The sequence below is a fragment of the Lathyrus oleraceus genome, chromosome 1, assembly GCF_024323335.1.
Source record: "Lathyrus oleraceus cultivar Zhongwan6 chromosome 1, CAAS_Psat_ZW6_1.0, whole genome shotgun sequence".
NCBI classification, from domain to species: domain Eukaryota; kingdom Viridiplantae; phylum Streptophyta; class Magnoliopsida; order Fabales; family Fabaceae; genus Lathyrus; species Lathyrus oleraceus.
The window spans coordinates 346,372,730-346,384,804 of NC_066579.1; the positions used below are offsets into that span (position 1 = coordinate 346,372,730).

Consider the following 12,075-nt stretch of genomic DNA (forward strand, 5'->3'; position numbering starts at 1 on the left):
TGTCGACCTATGTAAGTCATGTGTCGACCTGTTCGATGCATGTGTCGACCTATATAGGTCATGATATGACACATGCAGTCAGCACATCAAACAGAAGTTACAGGCTTTAAAAATGGGGTACATAAGTCGACCTGAAAATCAGATGTATCGACACATAGGAAAATCTTTATTGTATGTGTCGACCTAAAGCATGTATGTGTCAACACATAGATTATTTTACCCATAAAAACTTGTTTTTGATGCATGAAACATTTTTCGATTTATTTCAAAATATTTTTATGTTTCCTAATGTTAAGATGCACATTGAGATTCAGAGGATACCGTCCAATATACATAAACGCTAAAGTGTTCTAGTTTTGACATCATAAATAATACATCTAACAAAAAGTTACACTCACAAGTTGCTTCTCATTTCCTAGCTTGCTGTGTAGACATAGTTCCCTTCAAGCTTTTGGGAATTCCAATAGGATCTAACCTAGAAGATGTGTAACTTGAAGTCCCTAAAAATTGTGAGGAAAAGGTTGTCAAATTGGAGAGGAAGATTTCTTTTCATTGGAGGAAGGGTGATACTATTCAACTTTGTTCTTTCGAGCATTCGAGTTTTATTTCATGTCTTTTTACAATGCGCCGAAGAAGATTACTTAAGAAATTATCAAGAGTTTAAGCAGATTTGTATGGCAAGGAAAAGAAGACAGAAGGGGGCATAAATTGGGTCAAATGGAGCAACATATGTAAACAAAAAGATGAAGGTGGTTTAGAGGTCACAAACATAGCTATATTCAACAGAGTATTGTTGTACAAGTGGAAATGGATGATAGTTTAAGAAGACAAAGCACTTTGTTGGGATATTACCGTAAGATATGGAAACTTAAAAGAGCAGGTCTTGAGGGGAGAGGAATCTAGCAGATCAAGAGTTGCTTCAGTTTGGTGGAAATACATCCAAACATTTGGTTTCAATGAATTGATAAACACATATTGGAACAGGTGATAACAATTTCTTCTGGAATTACAAATGGCTTGCATCAGTCTGGTGTTTTTGGATCATGAGGAATAATATAATGTTCAATATCATAGTTAATGCAGTTGATGACATTATGGCAAACATCAAAATTTTGTATGGCTTTTGGTTAGCCATAGGTGGTAAGGGTAGATTGTGTGGAACATTTTGTCTGACTTTTGGTTTCTATGCAAGTATTTTTCTTTATTTTCTTTATATTATTAAATCAATAACAGTATATATTAAATCATTATCTAACTGTGTGAATAAAGATGACCACAAAATATATGAAAGAGACAAAGCTTACCATTATTACATGAATTTAATTGAAGTACACCGTACACAGTCTAAAAGAATTTTACACCGTCAGTTAATCATGACCGTTGGATATTGAAACAAATTTGACTTTTATTTTAAAAATCTATAAAATAATGCAAACGGGTGATGGTGATGAATCGATAGAGTAAAACTTTTTACACTGACGGTGCATATTAATTAATTCCTTATTACCTATACGAGTGTATAAAAAATAAATCCACAAAAAGATAATATGAAAAAATAGCAGAGCATGGCTTCCAATATGAATAATCTTCCTCTCACCACTAGAAACCAATGTGTAACACTGACATCAAGCTTGGTTCTAGCAGCTTTCGTTGCTCTCACAGTTCAAGTCTTCTACTTCTCCCCCATAGATCCACTTTTGTTTGAACCAACATCTTCTGCATCTTCATCCAAAAACAACCAATTACAGGTGAAAACATAATATGAATTAACACTAATTACATGAGCTGGTTATCGTTTTCTGATATATTAACCGTAATCTCTTGAACAGAATTTGATTAAACTTGGAGAAGGATTTTTGAAGCAACCAGAAGATGTTTGTGTGGATAAAGACGGTATCTTGTACACAGCTACACGAGATGGTTGGATTAAGAGATTGGTTAGGAATGGAAACTGGGAGAACTGGAAGCATATAGATAGTTCTTCTCTGCTTGGAATCACTACTGCTAAAGATGGTGGTCTCATTGTCTGTGATGCTACCTTGGTAATAACTGTATATAATTCATGTATGTATGTATTAATGGTGCATGCATGATTAAATAATACATGATTATTTGTTTGCAGGGTTTGCTCAAGGTTACAGAAGAAGATGGTTTCAGTGTTATCCTTTCACAAGTTAATGGTTCTCAATTACTGTGAGTTTTACTTTATGATCTTGTTTGTTTGTTTTTTCTCATATTTATTTTTTTATTTAATCTATTTTTCTCATGTAATAAATATTTTAAAATAAATTAAAAAACAATAATTAATATTATATGAAACCTTAAAAAACAAATCAATTATCACAATATTTTTTACCAATATAACAAAAAGAGAGAAGTATTAATTGAAACTAAAGTCTTGATTCTCCTCTATCCAAGTCATATCTAAAGATTTTTTTTTAGATATTTTGGTTAGTTAATTTAACATTTTTTTTTTATAAATAGAGATGGAGGTTGCTTATATGTATTTCAGATATGTGGTAATGATATTCTTGTAGTTGGATATGACCGGACCTCCAAACTTCGTTTTGGAATGACCCTTGATTAGAACTCATTCTCTTCCGGTTTAAATTTTCTGGTTTGTTCTCTAACTCCATTCAACCAGATGGGCTTGTAGGAGATATTGGTCTGGTGTGTAATTAGGAATTGGCTTGGGATTTTATGTGGAGGACACCTCTTTTTCTTAGAAGGTTACTTGTGTTTAAAAATCTTCTCTCTCTACTTCTCTCTACTAAGAGTTGTTATTAAGAGATAAATGGATTTAGAGATAGGTTTTTCTCTATTGCGTCTGATTTTGGATGGTTCCTCGCCATCTCTTGCGGATGAGAACTTGACTATTCCCCTTATTTGGTTAGTTAAACTCTCTCTAAAGTGTTGGTTTTCTCCTGACCAACTTTTTCGAATAGATTCTCTTCTAAAGAGAATTTGTCTAAAAGGGGTGGATATTAATTCTTATAGGATCTCTTGTCCTTTCTATAGGGATTCGGTCGAATCAGTTTTTCATCTTTTTGTTACTTGTGAGTTAGTCGTGTATGTGTGGCATAGGATCTTCGATTGGTTGGATTGGCGGGTCGTTCTTCCTAATGATTATAGGCTTCTTTCTTAGTCTTTTTGTTCTTTAGGTGGTAAGGCTAAGTCCATGGATGATTCTGTTATGATATGGTATGTTGTAATCTCAATTATTTGAAAAGTCGGTAATGATATCATTTTTAATAGTGTTTGAGAAAAGGTAAAAAATGTATAGGAGATATAATTCAGAGATAGGTATCTATTTATAGTTTTATTGTTCGATTGGTGGTTCTGATATCTTGATGGTGGTTCTAGAAGTATGAGATCTAACTTGAACCAATTTTATTTGGATCAGTTCAATCAATAAATTTTGAATGTCTTTAACGAATCAGGTTTTCGAAATATTGATCCAAATTCCCACTAATATAGATAGATAGATAAGAAGATTCTTTCATTCATTAAAATATTGAGACAATTAGAACATCCTCCACGTGATGATGATATATATATGTAACAGTGAGATAACATTAACCACGTAGACGTAGTACAGGCTATGAAAGAATCTTTCCTTTGGTAGGACCTGTAGCAATGAAAAATCCAAGATTGCTCCTATTTTTGGATGTCTACAATACAACTACAGTACAACACTATTACTTCAATTTTTGTTTTCTTTTAGTAGCACTTAAACGATCTTGTCCACACACTTAGAATAGAGGTTTTTACACGTCATTGACTTTAACATCCAGTGAGATTTTTTTTGAGCTATCTTTATGTTTTTTTTTATCTTAATTAGGTTTGCAGATGATGTAATAGAGGCATCAGATGGAAATATATATTTCAGTGTTGCCAGTACCAAATTTGGTTTGCACAATTGGCATCTTGATGTGCTTGAGGCAAGACCTCATGGAAAACTTTTAAAGTACAATCCTATGTCAAATGAGACAGTTATTGTTCTTGATGACTTGGCATTTGCAAATGGTGTTGCACTGTCTAAAGAAGAAGATTATGTTGTGGTTTGCGAAACTTGGAAGTAAGTACATTTCTTGTCATTGGAGATGTTTATGTTGTCTAGAAATATAAACGGTTGATTTTGTTGTTTTTTTTTAACCAGGCTTAGGTGTGTGAGGCATTGGCTAAAAGGAATTAACAAAGGCAAGACAGATATCTTCATTGAAAACCTCCCTGGTGGACCGGACAATATCAATCTTGCTCCTGATGGCTCTTTTTGGATCGCTTTGATTCAAGTAATACTAAATTTACTCTATAATACCAGAAAAATAAATTTAATCTAAGAATCAATTTGAATAAATTACTAAATAAGGCATGATGGTGAATTGTTTTTCTTCAATATTGATGCAGCAATTTAGTTATGAAAGACTGAGGTTTGTGCACACCTCTAAGGTGTCCAAGCACTTGGTAGCTTCATTCCCATGGCTATTTAATCTGATCAATGGAGCAGTGAAGTCAGCAATGGTGGTAAATGTTGGAGCTGAAGGCAATATTATCAGAAACTTTGGTGATAATGAAGGAAAGGTGATTAGTTTTTTAACTTCGGCTGTGGAGTTTGAGGACCATCTTTACCTAGGTAGTCTTAATACTGACTTTGTTGGGAAATTTCCACTGTCAAGTCCAAACTAGTGTTGTTCAGAATTCAGATCTTATGTGATTTATATATATGGTTTAGACCAAGCACATCTAATAGAATACTATCCATGTAATTTAAGTTTCTGTGTCAATGATCTGAAGAATAATAAATGTAAAATTAGTATCAGAAAAATAAGACAGGAAATCAATCAGATGCCTCATGACTTGTGTGAAAGATGAAACTAGAGTATTTCTGAAATCACCCAAAGTTGGCACTTCATGCATATTGTAACTAAAACTCAAACAATACTAGTACATGCAAGAGTTAATCTATTGTATCCTCGTCTTCTTTTCTACTCTTGATGAGTGTTTTTTTGTGTCACCTGATTGGTCCCTTTTCGCTTTCCTACTGTTTACGAATTCAGAGAAGGATGGTATCGGCGGTAAGTTTGTATTAAAAGAATTTTCTATTGGCACATCAGATGGGATTATTTCTGTCGCAGCATTGCCTGAGACCTCATTGCTAGTTTCTTCTTTTGCACAAGGAGCTGAAGCGGGTGGTGGTGTGAGGGAATGTTCAACTTCAGAGATGACATTCAATGATGAGGAAACATCAACTGCACGAAGTCGGTTCATTAGATTGTCGGAATTTGTAGTTGTCAACCACCTGATAGTACTTGCCACTTGGGAATAATAGAATGATTTGCCGGTCTTGCCATATTTCTTGTAGCATTCATCTTCGAGAAGAGATGCCGAAGCTTCCATTTCAATCCTGAATAAATGTTTTAAATTAAGAAATATTGAGAAATTTCAGATGGCTGGTTTTCCCTTTGTGCGCAGACTGAGGTGTGATATGAAAGAACTCAAACTAGCAAAAGGAAGTTGTACATACTTAGAGTCGCCAAGCCGTTCCTGAGCCTGTTTTAAAGCATTTTGTAATCTCTGCCTGCTTGACCCTCGTAATGCATCAGAAATAGCATTCTTGTCCACTTTATTGCTCTGTAAATCATGTTAAATAAATTGAGTATGAAGAAGGGAAGATAGGGGCAGTGTAACAATTTCTGCCGCATTGATCTTAACAGTACTTTGCTAGGAATATAAATAAGACGAAACTTGAAAATAAATTATTATACATTTCCAATTATAGATTGCAAATCATAACAAGTTCTGTTTGGTGTCAGCCAAAAGATATAACCATGGGAAATATAATGAGGCGTAGAGCAAAATGGAGCACATGCTTTTTTCAACAGGATGGGTATAATGCATAAAAACGAACCTGTTTATTGGTGTTCTCATTTCGATAGTACTTTTCTTCTGCCCTCTGTAGCAAATCAAGCTTTTCATTTATTCCCAGTCTAGATTGAACCTTTGACCGGGCTAGATTGTTGACAACCTCATTACCCTCTGCCAACGAAAATTCATCCACATTCAATCTACTAACCACTCCATCACCCCAACAGTAAAACAAATGCAATTGAAATAAAATCTGTACTACCATCTAAGTCAGAAATATCTTCCTCTGATCCACTTGCTTCCTCGTCTCGATTCCAGAATTCAGATAACTGTTCTCCAACAATTGCATCAGTGGAACTGAAAAATTAAAGTGGTAGATAAACAAGAAAACTAGGCATTATTTAACTGGATTAATTAATGTAGCATGAGGAAATCACCACCAAGCTAATTAACAGTTCAGCACACAATCTTCTTGGCGGAAATTGTTTTCTAATTTCCTAAGACAGTGTGGAAGTAATATATATACACAACCTTAGATCATGTACTCCCAATAAGTTTTCCGGTTTATCAACTTTAAGTTAAACTTCTAATGCATGAGGGTCTTTTACCTGGTGATGAAAACTCGAGAACCTCCTTTCTGGCGTAGAGAACAAGCAGCCGTGAGATCCTCCAAATTTCTGGCAACTAAGTTTGGGTGTCTACAGGAGTCGCATGTTTTTCCACATAGTGATGCTGTTACCTGTTTGGAACAAAGTAAAATATCCACTTGTGTCAATATGAATCACACCACATAATACCTAGAGCTGTATATTTCATTACCTGCTCTCCAAAACTCTCGAGAATCTTTTTCCTACGACATCCAGATCCTTCACAATATTCAAGCATCTACATATTTTACATAAATATTCCATTACTTAATGCATAATGGCATTCATAGATACCATGTCAAAAGAAGCATGCAAGGATTTATATGTTACCTGATTGAAAGCAGTCAGGGACATTCTGGTTGATTCTTGTGAATTTGATGATTGTGACTTCTTGCTACCTGAGTTTCTTAATATAAATTCCTGAAATAGATCATAGTAAGAGAAAACAAGTCCTATAAGAAAACAAGATCAAAACATCAAGTTAAGTTAGTCAACCATTCTTTTGCGATCATCTACTCCGTAGTACAAGAGACTTGTAGAGGGCAACTGATCACGACCAGCTCTGCCTGACTCTTGATAGAATGATTCCATGGACTTCGGAATATTGAAGTGGCACACAATTCTCACATCCTTTCTATCAATGCCCTAGTAATGTGATCTTAATCTATTAATAGCAAATAACATAAGTATAAAAAGATTATAACATTAAAACTTCTTATAGAAGTTTGAATCAAACTTACAATAAACAGCCACTTACCATCCTGAACAAACACCAAAGGCTAGGTAATGGTATGCAATAGAAACGCTCCATGCAGAGTACAGAAAGAAAAGAAAGAAATGCATCACAATCACAAATAATTCGTAAGTTAAAGACATCATAATAAAATTATAAGATGTTGTGCATATACTTATATCTTTGATACATTTGTGCTTATTTGGAACTCTCTTTTTTATTAATCTTGCTTGGATTCATATTTATTGATAGATTATATTCACTGTAATACTCCATTAAATAAAAACAAGGACACCATACACTCTTAAATATACACAAAAACCCTTTTGAATTGGTCAACCACTCTCGTGAAAGGCGTTCCTCTTAAATGGCAAGAATGTAAAGTAAAAAAGCTGGACACTATTGGGCAAAAAACATAAGGGATTCAAGTGTAAGTGCAAGGGTGGTGGACCAAATGTCTTCATGTAAGTGACTACTGCAGGCTACACTCAAAGAATTCTACTTCAATGGGACAAAATATAGATAATTACAACTGTTAACAGTGTTGTTCACAGAGTATTCACTTATGAGGGAAGGTTACACTATTGACATTTCCATTGATTCTATCAAATAGAAAAAGATCTAAGTGCATTGGTGATGTTGGTCACATCCTCTCTTAGTTCTGATTCCAGTTGAAATGAAAGTGCTAGTACAAAAATGACTTCAACAGCACCAGGGAAAACATTGTATTGTATTCTATAATATTAGAAGGTCACTTGGCAAGTGTTCTGCATCACTCATGCCAAGGTTAAAGCATTTTCAAGTACAGTATACAGTAAATATCCACAACAAGGAGTGCCAACATAAATTGGAGAAATATACAAAAATTAAAAGGGAAAACATACCCAAAAGCAACAGTGGCAACAACAACTTTTGTTTTTGAAGAAATCCAATCATCTAGCACGGAAGTTCGCATTTTATTATTCAGTCCTGCATGATAAGCTGGAAAGACCAGAATATTATGAATATTGTGAATATTAAATCAAGGGATGGATCAACTTATAGGCTTGTGGGGAAGCTTCAGCCACAATGATTTTAGTTTAGTTTGGCTTAGTATTACACTTATAATGTGTATTAGTTGCTCGCAATATTTGACAATATTATTTTTAATGCCCCTCAATTTCTTATCCCACATTATTTACATATTCATTGTACACATTACATTTTTTGTGGTTTAGAAAAGTATGACTTACAATCTTTTCCCTACTTTAAAAAGTTAAGTCCTTACTTCTTTATTAAGCATTCATTGGACATAAATTTATTTATTTTTATTTCATTTTGTTCTTTTCACTCGTATCTTACGTGTCTCTATCTCATTCTTATTTTCTCTCATTTTGTAATATACTATCCTACGGTTTTTATGATTGTTTGGTTACTTAGATAGAGAACTTGATAGTGATGAAATAAGGAAATCACCAATGTTTTCAAAATATAAAACCTGTACATAACTATTATAAGGTACACTTTTATTATATTATGTTTATAGTATTAGTAAATTATAATGCAACAGATTTACATATATTCTAGGTCCAGATAGTTGCAGTAACATATCACCAGCACAAGAAATGCCGCTTTGAGATAGATGAGCTGACAAGTCATCACACATGGAACGTTCAAGACAGTAAATTATGACACAGACATCTCCCATAGATTTGAGTGTATCAGATAAATCAGCATAAGCATCTTCCAGTAGATCTTTATATCTAACTGTATCATGAAAACATCAAGTTAGATCTGTTTGAATTTATATATAATGGCATGCCTGTATCTCATGCAAAATTAACATATAAATCACTTCACCAATAAAACTCAGTAGTGGAATACTCAAACAAGCCCTAAATTTACTGGAATGGAATTGGAAGGATTTCTTCAAAGATGTTTATATTTGCATCTTATCTATTTTAATGAAAATCTTTGTTTTTCAAAAATAGAATTTAGCTTGTAAGGTTTTTGTTTTCTTCTATCTTCTCTTTCATAGCATCTTCATCACCAAATGTAAGTAATCATGAAGTATTTATATAATGACTGAACTGGTTTATTATTTGTGTACACACCACATAACATTTGAGAGGAAAGTGATGGTTTTCCATTACTGAGATGGAAATTATAACCAACAAGCAGGCTGAAAATGAAATCTGAATTTATTTATAGCTTTGAATGAAGCTGCAAGCAGGACTGACCTTCATAATATATATTAGGACGATTAAAAGAAGTCTTTAACATTAATGCATTTTGCATCTGTAAGGAGTCCACTACATCCTTCTGAACCCTGAAGAAAGGAAGAATATAAAAGAGCATGCCTGCTTCAAAGATACTACTCAGAATGTGCAATGATTATAGTGATAAACAGAGCATACTCTTTGTAAATGAATATGTTAAACCAATATTATCATAAAATTCTATACACACACATAACAGACATAACTACATCCATACCACTAATAAGAGAATAGAAATTTCAGAAATCCACAACAATTGAACTATTATTTTTCAGACGAATAGATAGAAATACATAGACATGGGATTGCATATGAAAATTGTTCATACTCAAAAGATAAAGCGAATTCTTTAAAAGAAAGTAAACCGAGAAAACTCACTTGGGAACAGCAGTAGCAGTCAGAGCTAATATTGGTACATCTGGTAGGTGGCTTCTTAGAGTTGAAAGCTTACGGTAGCTAGGTCTGACCTCAAATACAAAAGGAAAAGGGAATAGCATGTCATCAGAATGAACTCCGTGTAAAACTGTGTCATCACATGAAAACTTGACCTTTTGAACCAGTTATTTCAAGGACAGAGCCTAACAAGTGCAAAACTGTGGCATGTGTGAGTGAGCATGTTTTCACTATTAAATCTAATATTTAATAATAAATGATTGAGATGAGTTGGTGAACAAGATTATATCAGAATCACCTAAAAATAACAAAAAGTAAACAGATGGGCATCAGTGATCTGTTTTAAATCTGGATGACATGTCAAGTTCATAATGACCCAGCACAATTTATTGACCAACCAATCCCTAATAGAAAACCACACATCTCAGTCCTCACTCTTGCATTGTTGTTTATTCTCATTCTCATATCTATGCTCTTGCCACAAGCCCTCAAACTCTCACTTAGCATCTCCATGTCTCTTCTACCATCTCAGTCATATTGCCCTTCTCTTGCAAATGACCCATTTTTGGCAAACTACGGACCTCTAATAACTGTCACATTCTCTTCCTCCTTTCCTTATCTGATTTTCCTTATTTTCTAAGTCTCAATCTCTGCATATTATTCCATTTTCTCTATTCCTATGTCTATCTCTATTTCCCTATCTGTTTTGTCCCATTTGTTTCTTCCATTATGACTTTTTCCTTTTGTTCAATTGACACTAAATGTCAAACTTTTACACTCATAACAATATTACACTTGTACCACTTAACCATTTAATAACTTTTTGTAGGACAAAATTAACCAATCCAACTATTGGATTAAAAGTTCTGGTGAGGTATATCAAATTCATAAAAGTGCACATAAATCAAAACTAATTGACATATTATCGTCATATATTCCTTTAATGTACAGTACATTTTAAAATATAGGGTAAATAACTGAATATTCACTATTAAAATAAATAACAGTCCAAATCATTGAAAATGTGATATATATGATCACAAAGATATTATCATGTGATGTGAAGACCGGATTGACTAATTTTATATTCTACAAAAAGTTATCAAGTGGTTCAAGTGTAGTAGTTTTTCATCTAGTGTTAATTGATGTTAGTCCTGGTTCGGTAATGGGCCTAGTTCTGGACCTTTTCGACCAGTTGTTAAAGGTTGCACAAACACAACCAATGTACTGCTTATGCATATTGTCATAGTGGATGTTAGGATTTCCATTCCACCGTGAACTATCATCTGTTATTAATATCATATTTGTTGGATCCTAAGGAATCAAGAAAAATTCAAATGGCTAGTAGAAGAATGAATGAAAAACCTGAAATCATGGCCCCAAGAAGAGATGCAATGTGCCTGATTTGTGCATAAGCGAGTTAGTAAGGATGGTCATAAAAATCCAACAGAAACAAAATCATGGAATAGTCTATCCAGCTAGACCTCGTCAATTGCAATGAGACTTAGCAACCCCCTAGAATAAATCTTTTTCAGCTTTGACATAAACCCTGGGGTTGCTATCAACTCTGGAGTCACATATAGCAGCCTTATAGATGGTTTTCCAGAATCAAGGTCCTCGTGAATCTAAAAATATAAAACAGAAAAAGTCAGTTTCCTAAATTAATAACACCGAACAAGTGAAAAATGGGACAAATGTTCACATAAGTCAATTTGAACTGGATACTTCCCCTACTCCCAAACAAAACAAGGGCTAAACTTTTAATTCTAGGTCAGCAGCACAATAATGAGGGTCAGGTAAAACACCCAGGAATTCTAGCAGTTTCATCAAGAAGCATGAATATACTAGATACATTATCGTTTTAAACCCCAGGACCTGAGCAAAGGGTAGTGACACTAAGATTATGCACTGATTATAGTAACTACACTTCTAATTCCTATGCAGATGTCAGAAGTATTCTAATAACCCACCTTATTTTTTGCATCTGCCGTTTTTGTTGATGAAAGAAACTCTGCAGCAATTCCTTTCTCCTTTAGCGCCATTACTTGGTTTTCCTAACTTGTACGGAAAAAGAACCATAAGAACCAAAACAAACTCTGAACTCAGAAATTCAACATGTCTAAAAAAACAATAAACTGATAAAGTGAAAAAGATGCATACCATTAAGGCTGCCAGCACT

At 33.9% G+C, this 12,075-nt stretch overlaps 2 protein-coding genes across 2 annotated transcripts; one reads left to right on the top strand and one right to left on the bottom strand.

Moving 5' to 3' along the window:
* Positions 1–1,292: 1,292 nt before the first annotated feature.
* LOC127135856 (protein STRICTOSIDINE SYNTHASE-LIKE 4) lies at positions 1,293–4,853 on the top strand. The gene is made up of 6 exons (XM_051062487.1): positions 1,293–1,748; positions 1,830–2,042; positions 2,123–2,193; positions 3,842–4,078; positions 4,160–4,292; positions 4,408–4,853. Exons 1-6 carry the CDS (start codon positions 1,566–1,568, stop codon positions 4,684–4,686), a joined length of 1,116 nt encoding a protein of 371 aa, XP_050918444.1. The 5' UTR covers positions 1,293–1,565; the 3' UTR covers positions 4,687–4,853.
* Positions 4,790–12,075, bottom strand: LOC127135852 (ATP-dependent DNA helicase Q-like 3). Its single transcript, XM_051062483.1, has 16 exons — positions 12,057–12,075; positions 11,867–11,954; positions 11,381–11,521; positions 11,262–11,296; positions 9,882–9,965; positions 9,465–9,553; positions 8,839–8,991; positions 8,126–8,226; positions 7,008–7,157; positions 6,843–6,932; positions 6,685–6,750; positions 6,474–6,604; positions 6,128–6,222; positions 5,909–6,036; positions 5,525–5,631; positions 4,790–5,404 (listed from the first exon to the last, which is right to left on the bottom strand). Exons 2-16 carry the CDS (start codon positions 11,936–11,938, stop codon positions 4,963–4,965), a joined length of 1,884 nt encoding a protein of 627 aa, XP_050918440.1. The 5' UTR covers positions 11,939–11,954; positions 12,057–12,075; the 3' UTR covers positions 4,790–4,962.